Here is a 15,890-nt window from a genome sequence, read left to right on the forward strand (position 1 = left end):
TATAGCGATACGTAGGGGTGGCGCGTGGGCACTAGCGGCCGAAATTCAACTGCAAATTTAACGGGTTAAAAAAAAGGGGCGGGTTTAAAAAAAATACTACATTAAAGTATAAGTCTCGAGGATCATTTTGCGCTTTTGAACGTTTCGAAAGCTTTGGTAGGAGCTGAGATGTGAATTTTTAAAGTTGGCAACTTTTAGCCATTTTTCGACCTTAAATCGCCCCTAGCTCGAAAAGGAAGCGTTCTACGAAAAAATGTCAAGAGACAAAAAGTGTTTATTTTTGCCCAATTCACCTTCGAAAATTGTTTGCAGAGCGTTTTTTTGCAATATTTTTATTTTGCAACTTTTTTGTTAATAACAAATTACCTGCCACTCGGACACAAACATGTTATTTAGGTTTTCTGTTCGCTATAACTCAATGCATCGATTACAAAAGGTTTCATCCTGGCCTCTCCTCGTGGTCGGTGACCTTGATTTTCTAAGCATCTTTTTAGGGGTGGACCGTTCGTCTAACTGACTACGCCAATTAACAGGATTGAGGTTTCACGATGGATCTCAATTACCTTTTGTAGATTCTTTCAAGAAAACACAACACTTGTTGAATAGTTTTTATTCAGGTTGCAGACTACAGGTACCGAGCAGGCTGTCAACTAATAATCATGAGAGACTGTATAATAGATAATAAAATAAAAATATAATCGATATGGGGGATTTCTTATAACTCGCGTTCGGTTTCCCTCCATAGGCAACCCCGGTTGGTCGTACAAGGACGTCCTGCCTTATTACCTCAAATCGGAGAACTGCAATCTGGGTAAAGGATGTAACAGCAAATACCACGGAAATGGGGGGTATCTCAGCGTGGACTACCCCTATGCGACGGAATTAACCAGAGCCTTTCTCGAAGGAGGTAACATTAACAGTTTTTTTAGTACGACATGCCTATACTTATGTCCATTTCCATATGAAGTGTAAGTGTAATCGAAACAAAGACGGACAAACTAATTTAACTCCTTAAATTTTATTTTGTAACAGGTATCGAGATGGGAGAAAAAGTGGTGGACTACAACACCCCAAAATACATGGGTTTCAGTCAGATCCAGGCGAACCTAAGATTTGGACGTCGCCATAGCGCGAGCTCGGCCTTTCTGGACCCCATTTCGGACAGGACAAATCTCCACGTAGTCACCTCGGCCAGAGTCACAAGAGTTCTAATAAATCCCGAGACGAAAGTAGCGTACGGAGTGGAGTTCTTTAAAAAACTAGTAAAACACACAGTCAGAGCGAAGAAAGAGATCATCCTATCAGCAGGCACATTCCATTCTCCCCAGCTATTGATGCTCAGCGGCGTTGGACCGAAAAATCATATACGGGAACTGGGTAGGTATGCGCAAGCGTGTAAGTGAAATTGTCAGTTGTTTTCTTAATGCGAAGGTATATGAAATACTTACAATGAGAAAATTAATTGGCAGAAACGAGATTTATTAGAGATCATTTATTTGTTTTTCATATAAACCTATTGTTACTGCCTTTAGGGAGAGACTTCCCAAACAGGCTCCAAGTCGATAGTGATTATAAAGTCGTTGGAGGTGTAACAATTTTAAATTGAACAAAATTCTGCGACTCAATCAACAAACTTTGTTACCTAACGCCAATACTTGCAGTTCTAATTAAGGCATGGTTAATTAATCAGACAATTTAAATTGTGAGTATAATTTGTGAGGTCTTCCAAATCTCATTCGGGTAATAAACTACGCAATTTATCATCCACATTTTCACACCTTACAATATGGATGCACAGTAATGACCGATGCGGTTCTACTCCGCATGATGCGACGTCTGTTCGCGGTTGCGCATTAAGTAGTGTAAGCTGTATTAAATATACAGGGTGTCCGGTAAGTACCTCCTAATCTCTCGGGAGTGTATAGGGGAGGTCAAAATAAAACTAGTCCTTCCTATAATTTTTTTTCCTAATGTGCCCACTAACGGAGTTATGGGGGGTCAAAGGGGTACCTAGAAATTAACGTTTAGGGTTATAACTTTGAAACTACCCTGTATATTTTAATAAAATTTTCGTACGTTGTATTACACATGGAGCTCTACGATTTGATGCTAAAATCAACTTTTTGCTATTATCAGGTGTCCAGAAACGGACTGGCCCTATCACAATTTTTCTCAAAATTTTGACAGAAGTAATTTTATCAAACTGAAAATATTATTATTAGATACTCTGAAGGTTTTTCTTTAAAAATGGTACTCTTTATTTATTTCGAAAAAATGAACGGTTTGCGAGATAAATCGGTTTTGAAAAAAATTGGTAACAAATACAACAACAATTAAAATTTATTTTTTTACAATAAAATCATTCCCGCTAGTGCCAGCCTACAGATTCACCATAAACATTTACTGGTGGTGAATTAAGGGAATGAATAATGCCGTTTCTTGTAAAATCAACATCTATGACCAAAATACATCTACAAATTATTATTGCTCTTGTCTCCATGGAGTTCTTTTCTATTGTTTTCGTTGTTAGACCCTGTTGATTTTAAAGTACTTGTCAAAGGCGCGTGACAGAATAAAAATTCAATTTTATTGTGGTATTCGTTTTAAGCCGTTAGAAATAACATTTAAAAATGGAAGAATATTCCTGTGCAGAATATGCTGATATGCACCTAATTTATGGGGAAGCATTATGCAACTCCGTGGAGGCAAGAAGACTTTATGAGGAAAGGTTTCCGGGTCGACATTTGCCGAGTCCAAAAACTTTTGAAAGAGTTGATCGTAGTTTAAGAGAAACAGGTAAAAAAAAATAGTGAAAAACGTTAGTGAAACTAATTTCTTCCGAATCCTTTATTTAGGAAGCTTTTTGCCACGCCGTGGTGGAGCAGGAGCCCCGAGGAGAGTACGAGACCCTCATGTAGAGGAACAAATATTGGAAGACGTTGCTAATAATCCTTCAAATAGCATAAGGAAGCTTGCGGCGCAAAACAATGTTACAAAATGGGCTGTACATGAAACTCTGAAAGAACAATTGCTTTACCCGTACCACATCCAAAAAGTACATGCTATGTCTCCAGATGATTATCCAAAAAGACTTCAATACGCCAATTGGTTTTTACAGCATCATATTCGGAATCATAATTTTGGTACATCTATTTTGTTCACCGATGAAGCAGGTTTTACAAGAGACGGCATAATTAATTCGCATAATCTACATGTCTGGGATGAAGAAAACCCTCACGCTTTAGTTCAAACTCGCTACCAACAAAGGTTTATGGTGAATGTGTGGGCTGGCATTATCGGGAATCATTTGATTGGTCCATTTATTCTGGAGCAAAGACTTAATGGTGCTCTTTATTTGCAATTTTTAGAGGAAAATCTAAATATTTTGTTAGAAGAAGTGCCCCTTCAAATAAGAACTGAAATGTGGTACATGCATGACGGTGCACCACCCCACTTTGATCGTTTAGTACGTCAACATCTGACGAATGTTTTTGGTGATCGATGGATAGGTCGAGGCGGACCTGTATTATGGCCACCTAGGTCGCCCGACCTAAACCCATTAGACTTTTTTCTGTGGGGTCATTTAAAAAATAACGTTTATTCAACACCCGTAAATAGTAGAGAGGAACTTCTGCTGAGGCTAACACAGAACTGTGACCATCTCCGCAATAATCACGGAATATTATTTCAAGTGCACCGGGAAAACATTCGTAGGATTAGAAAGTGCATTGAAGTACGGGGTGCTCATTTTGAACATCTACCGAAGTAACATTTAGGTACCTTTGTTCATTGTTGAATGTTCTTTGTTGCATGTCTTGTAAGTAAGTTATTTTTCAAATGTTATTTTTAATTGGTCACTACTTGCTCATAAAGTATAGCCAACCCGTTCAAAGATTTCTGGACTTGATAAAGTTAAAGAAATTAAATGCATGAAATAATATGTAAAAAAAATAAATTTTAATTGTTGTATTTGTTACCAATTTTTTTCAAAACCGATTTATCTCGCAAACCGTTCATTTTTTCGAAATAAATAAAGAGTACCATTTTTAAAGAAAAACCTTCAGAGTATCTAATAATAATATTTTCAGTTTGATAAAATTACTTCTGTCAAAATTTTGAGAAAAATTGTGATAGGGCCAGTCCGTTTCTGGACACCTGATAGTAGCAAAAAGTTGATTTTAGCATCAAATCGTAGAGCTCCATGTGTAATACAACGTACGAAAATTTTATTAAAATATACAGGGTGGTTTCAAAATTATAACCCTAAACGTTAATTTCTAGGTACCCCTTTGACCCCCCGTAACTCCGTTAGGGGGCACATTAGGAAAAAAAAATATAAGAAGGACTAGTTTTATTTTGACCTCCCCTATACACTCCCGAGAGATTAGGAGGTACTTACCGGACAGCCTGTATATGTAGTTCCTTTCAATAAATATATTTTTATAACTGCTGGATGGGTACTAACATAATATTTTCCAAATAAATTTTTATATGTAGGCCCAATTTTTCGCAGGAATACCGCTTATACAAGATTTGCCAGTGGGACAAACCCTGTACGACCACATAGCCTATTTACCGTTAATCTTCAGGATAAACGAAACAATGATACCGTCAACGCAGGCGCTGGAGCCCATAGAGAGTCTCAAATGGCTCATCAACGGCACGGGAGTTTTATCATCTTTGGGCGGCGTGGAGGCCTTGGCTTACATAAAAACCGACGCGTCGAAGGAGGTGGAGGATTACCCTGACATAGAACTAATTTTAGCTAGTAAGTTGCACGTAATTCGGTTGCATCTGGTTCATTTATACAAAGTCCGTTTAGTTTTAATCATTACCTACAAACTTACCTAGACGACAAAGAACAAACCGACGTTTTACCAGTTTATTCAGTTTAAACGAGTATATTGTGGTATAACCAAGAAAATTTTAATCAATAAAAATCACCCAAAAATTCTACTACAAGATGCAAATTTACAATGCACTTCCTTAGTCTTAGTCACAAATCTTAGACCTGCCCTTGTTGTCTCTATGCGGATGTTACAAATCTATTTATATTAGCGATCGCTACTATGTCATTCAGAAATGAAGTAAAAATAAATTTTAGGCATAGGGTCTCTTCAGTACGACTTCGGCCTCATATCCAGGCCGGAGCTCCGCATAAGGCAAGACGTCTACGACGACTATTTCAGGCCCCTGGAAAACAAGCCGTGCTACTCAATACTCACGATGCTGCTCCATCCGAAGTCCAAGGGACACCTGAAATTGAAATCTCACGACCCGTTCGACCCGCCGCTGCTCTACGGCAACTATTTCTCGGATTCGGAGAACCACGACATGAAAACCATCCTCAGCGCCGTCAGGTACAGCCAGAGGCTGTCGCGGACCAAAGCCTTCCAAAAATACGGAGCCACCATGTACGACAAACCCGTACCCGGTAAGTATGAGAATAATTCTTAAAATTCTGAGTTTATAATAATTATTATCCATCACTTTGCATAAAATTCAATATTAATTAGCGTCATTTGGAGTAATTTCAGGAAAGCTACCTTTCAAGAAGCCTTCATTAGTTGTCGGTCGGTTATAATAAACTGAATTCTACCTACAGGTATTTTATGCACGCGTTAACAAGATATAACGAGCGTTCAAATAAAAACGTGGTCAAGTTGGTTCTGAAAATTTGGACGTAGGGCGTAGCGTATAGCAAATGAACTTAAACGTCATCTGTCAAAGCGCTATATCGCCGCTATCAATTTGAATATTTTCGTTTTAAAAAGCGTTTAAAATGGTGTTTTCTCAAGAACAAAAAGTGTTTATCATAGAGTCCTACTTTAGAAATGGACGCAAGATTGATGGAATATGGAAGTATTCTATTGAGGAATGTTTCATAGAATTTCAAAATCAATTTCCCGGCGTTGTTGAGTACAAAATTTTTCAAAGTGCAGTTCAGCGTTGTGTTAATGTTTTTCGTGAAACGGGCAGTGTAACAAGAAAAGAAGGAAGCGGCCGACCTAAAAAGCGGACTGAAGAATTAAAAGAAAATGTCCAACAAATAATGGAAAATGCGCCAAGAACTTCTGTACGTGTTTTATCACAAATGGTGGGAGTATCAGTCGGTACCTGCCACACAGTGTTAAAAAAAGATTTGCGTTTGTTCTCCTATCGTTTAACTTGTCAGCAAGAACTTCATGAAGTTGATTTTCCGCGACGGGCTGTATTTTGTGAATGGTTTTTAAACAACTACGGTGAACTTCATAATATCACCTTTTTTTCTGATGAAGCCTGGTTTCATTTAAGTGGTTACGTAAACTCACAGAATATGAGAATGTGGTCTTCTGAAAAACCAGATAACTTTTTTGTCGAGGGCCCTCTACACGCTCAAAAAATTGGAGTTTGGTGTGCTCTCAATCGAAGGAGGATTTATGGACCTATTTTTTTTAATGGTACTCTTACTGCGCAAAGGTATAGAGAAGAAATTATCGCTCCTTTTGTTAACCAGCTGGAAGAAAACGAAATTACAAACTTTTACTTTCAACAAGATGGCGCAAGGGCACATACGGCAGGCGAGACGATGAATATGTTGAGGGAAGTTTTCCAAAATCGACTAATAAGTCTCAATGCTGAACATGAATTTCCACCGAGGTCATGTGATATTACGCCGTGTGATTTCTTTTTGTGGCCTTACCTTAAAAACACTATTTTTGAACTGCCTATTCCTGATTTAAACCATCTGCAGGCTCGACTTATAGACAAGATTCGTGAAATTAACAATACCCCGAGCATCTTAGAAAATGTCTTTAATTCTTTGAGGAACAGGTGTGAAAAGTGCTTGGAACAAGGAGGGGGACACTTTCAGCAGCTGCTTTAATTTATTGTTATAACAAGGAGGGGGACACTTTCCGCAGCTCCTTTAATTGTTTGTTATTGTTATCACGATTATTCTTTAAAATAAAGTTATATAGTCATTAACGTTATTGAAACTGACAGCTGCTATACAGCTCGTTGAGAAATGAGGTTAAGTTGGTCGCTATAAGCTACTCCCTACGTCCAATGTGTCAGAGCCAACTTCGACCACGTTTTTATTTGAACGCTCGCTACATGGATATCCTTATAGACCAAGGCGGATCTGTTTTGAGGTGAATGTGAGAGGGGGCAGGCAAATTTTTTCTGGATTACCTTCAGTACAACTCACATAATAAAAGTGTAGATCCCTAGATCTGGGCGAGGCCCGGAATATTTTCAAAATTGCAAAAATGTTTAAAAAATTTAAAAAATACGTATTTTATCCGAGTTTTTTATTTATATTTTGGAACCTATACATTTTGGAAGAATATTGAAGAGGAGAAAAAAAAGTTTTAGAATTGAATTTTGCACAATTCACTGTAAGTTAAAAATGTTTAAATTTATTACCGATGTTGCAAACTAAAATAATTGATGAAAAAAAGGCAAAATAATCAAGTTTTTGGGATAATTTTTTTAAAATATTTTAATTGCTCCGATGGCATTCTAATTTTGATAAAAAAAAATTATAGTATAATAAAACAACACGCGAAATTTCATTAAAATCGGTTGGATAGTTTTCGCAAAATAATTTTTTGAAAAATTTTTTTCGAATTTTCAAAATATTGCACAGCCTCAAATAAAGCATCTAGATACTTGAAAATTTTTTCGCATAGAAAAGACCGCTCAACCATTCAAATGGTTTTTGAAAAATTTAAATCTGTTGATTAGGACGGCCACAGTAAATTTTTAAAGTTAACACTTTTTTTTATTTTTAAACAATTAGATTACATTCATCAATTTCCAATTTAGTTTTCTTTTAAATTATAATTTTAAAATCCTATTTTTTCTTAATTTTCTCTGTATTTAACAAAAAAATAATTTCCACAATTTTTTTAAATTTGTTTAAACAAAAATTATTTAACAAATTTTTTCACTGAAAATATGCAATAGCATAGGGTAAAATATACAGTATATTTAATGCATAAATAATAAACTTTGTTTATAACAAAATATGTGCAAATTAGACAGTTGGTATTATGCTATTCGAACTCCTTGGCTGGCGAGACATCGGATTAAAAAAAAAAGATCGAAATTGGTCCATTAGAAGCCCAGATAATGCAATTTTTTTCGTACCTACGCATTTTGAACCTCCGAATTCAGTCTCGGAGCGAAAGCCCTCTCCCCCACTTTTCGTGTTTTAAGTCACTTCTCGCGCGTGCGAGCGACAGCTTTTCCGCTGATTTATCTATGTTGCCGATAATTTATGGGTATGAAAATTTTGTCCAGCTTATAGCTGTTTTACATTGACAATTTATTGATCAATTAATTGATGAAGTCGCTTCATCGAGAAATTGGATGCACCAAATCTGCTGTCAAATAAGTTCTTGACGAATTAGAGCATGTTCTAATTTTCGTCAATTTCTTCGTGAAGTTCAGAAGTACCAACCCAACAAATTTCCAGCCTCAGATCAGTAATGTGGTTATGCTATTAGAATATGTATATAATTGTGTGGCGTCGTACTAGTTTTGCATTGTTTTTACTGATTTTTTACTAACGATAACTAATATTTATATAATATGTGTCAGAACGGTACCGCTGTTGTATCACTACAATTATGAGTGGAAAGGTGACATTTTTGAAATTTATTTGCTTCTTTGATTCGTTGGTAGAACTGATTCATGCGTCAAAAAACTTGACAAAGTCTGTAGCAGTGTAAAACCACACTGTTTACCAATAAATTCGTGAATTAATTCATGAAGAACTTCGTCAATTTATTCATGAATAAACTGTCAATGTAAAACAGCTATTATAACTCGGAAAAACGAAGCCACTGGGTCAAAGATTATTGCTAAATTGTTTTTAAATTAACGGTAAATGCCGATAAACTTTGACCGCTTATATCTCGAGAACCAATAAACGGAATTTAGCTTTTTCTTTTAAAAGAAGCGTCTTTCCGAGTACTTTAAAATCATAATGTTTGAAAAAAACTAAATTGCAAATTGATAAATGTAATCTAATTGTTTAAAAATAAAAAAAAGAGTGTTAACTTTAAAAATTTATTGTGGTCGTCCTAATCAACCGATTTCAATTTTTCAAAAACCATTTGAAAGGCTAAGCGGTATTTTCTATGTGAAAAAATGTTCAAGTATACAGATGCTTTATTTGAGGCTGTGCAACATTTTGAAAATTCGAAAATTTTTTTAAAAAAATTATTTTACGAAAACTATCCAACGGATTTTAATGAAATTTCGTGTGTTGTTTTATTATACTCTAAAGTTTTTTTTTATCAAAATTAGAATGCCTCGGATCAATTAAAATATTTCTAAAAAATTATTCAAAAAACTGGATTATTTTGCCTTTTTTTCGTCAATTATTTCTATTTTGCAACATCGGTAATAAATTTAAACATTTTTAACCAACAGTATATTGTGCAAAATTCAATTTTAACATTTTTTTTCCTCTTCGATATTCTTCCAAAATGCATAGGTTCCAAGATATAAGTAAAAAACTCAGATAAAATTGGTATTTTTAAAATTTTTTAAACATTTTTGCAACAATCCCGACCTCGCCCAGATCTAGGGACGTACACTTTTATTATGTGAGTTGTACTGGAGGCATTCCAGCAAAACTTAGCTTGCCCCCTACAAAGAGAATAAATTAGTTTATTCTCTTTGCACCCTCTTATATCCAAGTAGTGGGATATTTCGACAGATCCGCCCTGGTCTATTAAGTTTAATGAAAACTTAGTTCTTTAAATTCGATGAAAATATCAATTTTTTAACAAATATTAAAGAATTAAGCTGGTTAGTCAATCAGACGCTGACAGATTACATAAGCATTATATAACCAACTTGGAAGTAAATACCTGCGTTATAACTTTATTAATTTTCCTAATTTTCTGAATAACACGTCTCATTTGTAAAGTTATTTCAGAATTAAATAAATTCAGATATTGCAAGACTGAATAATTTAATGTTGAATCTAAGTAGTTTCTCCTAACAGGATATTTACTTTTGCATTTATACAGTGGAATATTTTCTGGCGAAGCCATGTTACGAACAACATCTAATGTCTGCTTTATTTATGTCGTGTGCAAGTTCTTGTTTTTTTTTTAGTAATTTCATTTATGTACACATAATACTTTTATCTTTGTGTTCTTTGTTTGTTTATTCTGACTTGCCATAAATGTATTATTGTATACCAAATGGTCAAATAAAGCTGTATATCTAAATACAGGAAAATATAAAATTTACCACATGGACTTTATAGGTTGTGAGAACCACGTGTTCGACTCGGATCCCTACTGGGAGTGCGCCCTAAAAACCATGACGACGACCCTCCACCACCAAGTTTCCACGTGCAAAATGGGTCCGCCCAACGATACGGAAGCCGTGGTGGACAACAGGCTGAGGGTGTACGGCGTGAGGAGCCTGAGGGTGGTGGACACCAGCGTCATCCCCGTCACGTTGTCCGCGCACACCAGCGCCCCCGGTATGATGATCGGGGAGAAGGCCTCGGACATCATAAAACAAGACTGGGGCTTATCCGACTGATGTTGGTAATGGTCTCTCAAAAAAAAAAAATAGAAAATATTGCAGAAAAGTGACAATTTCTATTTACTAATCGACCTGTTTTAGCGATTTTTTAAAATCTGAACTGGAAAAAAATATGAATTTTGTTCCATCGTTTTGGAACACGTTATTATATATAATATAATACATGTATTCTTTCGTTCTAAGCAAAGTGAATATACTGAACTGAATAAACAGAATGTGATTAAACTGAAAATTATTTTCTTATTCACTTCACAAACACGGAAGAACAGTTTTTTCGAGTTCGCCGAGAATGTTTACTTTTTGAGGTTATACTTTGTTTCCATTGTTTTTTTTTCAAATTGCAACCGTTTCAAGTGCAAGTTTCAAGTTTCAATAAAAAGACAAATTTTGGAAATATTTTTTGATAATGCATCATATTCCAATACCAGTAGTAGTAGCAGCAGCAGCAGCAGCAGTTTGAGCAGCGTAATATAGACAGTAACGTAGAATTAAATCTGCTAAAAAAACATGTAAAAAATTAAAGTTACTTTGAATTGAAGTAACTTATTCTGAGGAAGATTATAGAAAACATTTTCGTATGAAATGCGATTCCGTATTAAAATTGTACAAGTTACTAAATTGGAGAAAAATTATGTGGGTATGGTTAGCCCGAAATTAGTAAATAAAAAGTAGTTCATACAACTACATTATTTGGCAAATAGTAGCTTTAGAGAAGTTGCTGATAAATTTAATATAAGTGAAAGTGCTTGTCACAAATCGGTATTGACAATTGCAGCGGCAAAAATTACATAAAACTTCCACGAAGAGAAGTTTCATATTTCCTTGATTTTTGCGAGGCAGGGTGGATTACCATCTTCTAGCTTTCTCATAACTCACGCATAGTCTATATAACAAACTAACTTTCGGTGTCATATAGTTCTACATCTTCCATTTTTATTGCAATAATAAAATCATGTACTTATTTCCCATATTATATTTATCATTATGACTGGCAAAAACAATAAAACTAAAATGTCAATTTTAAAAAGTTAGGTTATAGCAAACTGATTTGATTCAAGTGATTGAACAAAATTTATGTACTTGAGGGGCAAGGGGAATTCACATTTCGATCACTTTTTGAGTTGGAGTGCGGGGGAACTGATTGTAAACGAAAAAACAACAAATAGACAAGGCGAAATCGGCGGCTTCGTATGAAAAAATTTGTGGATTCGATTTTTTTGCATAATCACCTCCGTGAGATGTCCCTGAATGGGGATCAAAATGTTACCGGCCGGTAACCTGGTCACAATTTTTTTAAACTAATTTTTTTTAAACAAATCGCAAAAACAACTTGTTTTGCTCCGGAAAAAGTTTCATCAGGTATTTCGGGGTATTTTAAACAAAATAGTTCCTATGCACTATGGTCTTAAAATCAACGGTTTCTGAGTTATAAACAATTTAATGTACGAAAAAATGCAAAAACAGCCATTTTCCAGATTCAAGAACAATAACAAAAAATCAAGTTTTTGATGTTACTAAAGTTTAAAAGTAATCTTTAAACATCCCTTGACATTATACCGAGGAGTTATTTGGCGTAATTACATTGCAATGCGTATTATTTTACCTATTAACAATATACATTTTGACTTGCGAGCCGCTCCGCTCGGGCACTCCACTCTGCGTCGACCTCGTGTATATATTCATCACCTCACTTTTTGATACATTTTAGCAGTGCTGAATTTTTATTTATTAAAATTATTTTTTGTTTATTGATATTATAAATTTCTAAACAGTAACAATAATAATAATAACAATAATAATATATCTACTTTACTTAAATAATATCTAATTTTGAATTTGCGAATATCGCAATGAAATTCCCGCACCGCTATAGGTTAAATATTTTTTCTCGAACGTGTGGAATGGGTATAAACTCAGGAAATATTCCATGTACTTTTAATGTCTTTAAACTACACGTATTAAGAGCATAATTGCAGACGTATATTTGGAAAAATTCAATATACTCTAAATACCAGACGTTGAATATCGAAAATTTCGGTTACAAACTAGATGAAAATGGTGCAGTATTACCCATATCTATGCGAAATAATACCTGATCGATTGATGTAAATGTTTGAAAACATGTAAAACTAAAGCATGTACCTAGTTGTAGAAAAAATAATGTTACTTGTGTTACTTTATGTGGTTGTAATGCAGACGAATGTGAAAATTTTATCCTTAAATAAATATATTTATAATATTTATAAGATTAAGACATTTTACTCTTTATTTTTTATTTATTTTAAAATATATGTCGAGATATATGAAAAAGTGAGGCGCTGACGGGGTCGGCGCACAGTAGAGTGCCCGAGCGGCGCGGCTCGCAAGTCAAAATGTATATTGTTAATAGGTAAAATAATACGCATTGCAATGTAATTACGCCAAATAACTTTAAAGATTACTTTTAAATTTTAGTAACATCAAAAACTTGATTTTTTGTTATTGTTTTTGACACTTGAAAATGACCGTTTTTGCATTTTTTCGTACTTTAAATTGTTTATAACTCGGAAACCGTTGATTTTAGGAGCATAGTGCATAGGAACTATTTTGTTTAGAATACCCCAAAATACCTAAATAAACTTTTTCCGGAGCAAAACAAGTTATTTTTGCAATTTGTTTAAAAAAAAATAGTTTAAAAAATTGTGACCAGGTTACCGGCCGGTAACATTTTGATCCCCATTCAGGGACATCTCACGGAGGTGATTATGCAAAAAAATCGAATCCACTAATTTTTTTATACGAAGCCGCCGATTTCGCCTTGTCTAAAACTATTACGTCAAATCACTTGGTGTTACTAAATTCAGTTCAATCAGAACGAAAGAATACACATAATAATCGTCTCGTGGAAAAACAATGTAAAGTGTGTGATTTAATATTTTTATAAAATATTAGATGTGTTTCCAAAAAGAATCAAAATGTACGAATGTAAAAACAATTGAACATCTATTTAAAAAGATATTCTGTATTTTATATTTCATTAACATACATATACATATTTTTATCTTTCACTACTCTGTAAGTATTTGGTCACTCTCTAATTTGTGCTTGAAGTTGTGCAACCGTTCCACATTCATTGTTCGGATATACCTAAATACATAATCAAAAAAAATGTGGTTCGTAACAGTAAATGTTATTATAATGGTACGCGCCTTACACATACCGTCATCGATCCAAATTTCATATCGTTACGTAAACTTCACCAAACTAACGAGTAATGAAGGAGAGTCGGTATTATTATTCCCTAAACTGATTTGAAACCGACAAACTGAAACGAAAGCATCGACGTCTCGTCAGAATTCTTAATGCAGCGACCGTTTTCAGAAAATACTAATAAGTACAAGGTCAGGGATTGCGTTTTCAGACGGCTCCGGAAAATACCCGGTTTAAAAAAATGTGTTGGCGTTCTGTACCAACAGCTGGAGATGTGTAATTTTTATCACACTGAAGTAGCTGGATGCCGTTTCGTTAAAATTGCGATCATTTGTACAAAATATGTTCATTATCATTTATTTCCACAAAAAAAAATGTACTTCTTTTACTACAGTAAAATTGAATAATTTTTTATCCTGCTGAATTCTACAATTCACATCTGTATCTGTGTTTGTAGTTAGAAGTAATACACCTGTATGTACTTGCATACATTATGAAAATATTTTCTAAAATGTATTTTCTCAATATTGAGACAGATCTGACCTTGACACATGCAGTAACTATTCTTTGTTACACCAATGGGTGTTGTTGGTATTCACCCTGATTTTGTGTATTTTAGATTATCTGCAAATTGTGATCACGAAGTGATTCGTGTGGAATCGTTCAAATACGATTTAGTTCCACGCATAAGTAGCGTACTGGAGATATGTGGTACTGGTATGATACACTTCTGCGAATAAATGTTCTTTATAACACAAAGGTTTAAAAGGCAATTGCATTTATGAAATTATAATTTGATATATGTATGTATGTAGACCTGTGTATGGGTATTGGTAAATAAATATGGGAACAAGTTTTTCAAATATTTCAATGCCGAGTTGCTGCGTCAGCGACCGAACCTGGTACATACTGACAACCTCTTGGTTCATCAATTGAGATCGGAGAGATGTAGTTAGTCGTATTTTCTATATAAATTTATAGTCAATGAATGATAATGTTTAGTACAATTTCCGCGTCTACTTTACATAAAAGAATTGGTAAGGTCTGATAAAGTACGACAAACTTGATTAAGTTAATATGAGTTTTTTTGGTCCACGTAAATGGTTCGTTCCGAAAGTAACTTTTATAAAAATAAAATTTGCATGTTATACTTAATAAAAATATAAACACCAAACGGAAAAAAAATAGTTCGCAGATTTATAAGCCTAGCAAAAGTTTAATATTTAAAACATATGCCATTAAAGGGATGGGACATCTAACATTGCTCTTCCTTAACGGATAGTCGTCATAATTAAGATCCGTTTTTTATCTAGCTGGGTAAAAACAGATTCTTTGAGTAGGTACAGCCGAGCCCAAGGCGACGGCGACGCAAGGAAAACGCTTCGAGACGCACAGAGTGAAAGGTGAGGTTCATAATATGATATGGCTTGGTGAGATTTGGCGGGATATTTTTTTAGTAATTTTCGTCAGTTAATTGGAATCGCGCTCGGTTATAAAAGTGTGGTGCGGATGGTTTGGATTTAATTTCTGTTAAGTGCAGTACAAAATTTTTCAGTAGGTACCTATGTAATCTGCTACCTAATTTCTCACAAAAAAAAATAAAATTAATTTCACCAGTAAGTAATTGTTTTAAAGTAACTATGTATATTTCAGATGCATCGGATAATATTTTGATTATGAATCCAGCAATATATGACCTACTTTTGACATTTTATAAGTCTAATATTCAACAAAATAAACAACATAATATGTGTAGGTACATTTTTTACATTCCAATATCATAAAGACAAAGAAGTAGCTCGCAATAAAAGGAGAACGATGGATTACCCTCTACCTAAGTAATTTATGTTTGAACGGAGAAAAAAAGTTAGATATTATTTATGTTTTACGAAACCTGTCTTTTCTACTGGTGATTTTTTATGAATTTTGACATCAATAGTTGCACCTTGCATAAATTCGGATAGTAGATAATGGTTTTCCGTTTTAAAACTGACAAATTTACAAAAATCGAATTCAATAAAATTATTATTACAGTAATGTAAAGAGTAGCTGCTTATTACAACTTATGCTAATTCTGAATCTGAAAAAGAATTCAGTGAAGATCGCAGAGCAACAATCAACAATTTTTATAATAAGTAATAATT

General features: G+C 34.4%; 2 protein-coding genes across 2 annotated transcripts in view; one reads left to right on the plus strand and one right to left on the minus strand.

Moving 5' to 3' along the window:
- The window catches only part of LOC108909643 (glucose dehydrogenase [FAD, quinone]-like), a 17,660-nt gene extending 7,067 nt beyond the window's left edge, over positions 1-10,593 (plus strand). Inside the window, exons 4-8 of the mRNA XM_018714030.1 lie at positions 746-907; positions 1,033-1,377; positions 4,514-4,768; positions 5,105-5,434; positions 10,271-10,593. Coding sequence (XP_018569546.1) covers positions 746-907; positions 1,033-1,377; positions 4,514-4,768; positions 5,105-5,434; positions 10,271-10,554 — 1,376 coding nt within the window. The 3' untranslated portion in view covers positions 10,555-10,593. The remainder of the gene's footprint in view (positions 1-745; positions 908-1,032; positions 1,378-4,513; positions 4,769-5,104; positions 5,435-10,270) is intronic.
- The window catches only part of LOC108909647 (flotillin-2), a 309,055-nt gene that overhangs the window by 284,976 nt on the left and 8,189 nt on the right, over positions 1-15,890 (minus strand). The gene's annotated exons all lie outside the window — the stretch shown is intronic.

The sequence above is a fragment of the Anoplophora glabripennis genome, unplaced genomic scaffold (genome assembly GCF_000390285.2).
Source record: "Anoplophora glabripennis isolate ALB-LARVAE unplaced genomic scaffold, Agla_2.0 scaffold529, whole genome shotgun sequence".
Classification (NCBI taxonomy): Eukaryota; Metazoa; Arthropoda; class Insecta; order Coleoptera; family Cerambycidae; genus Anoplophora; species Anoplophora glabripennis.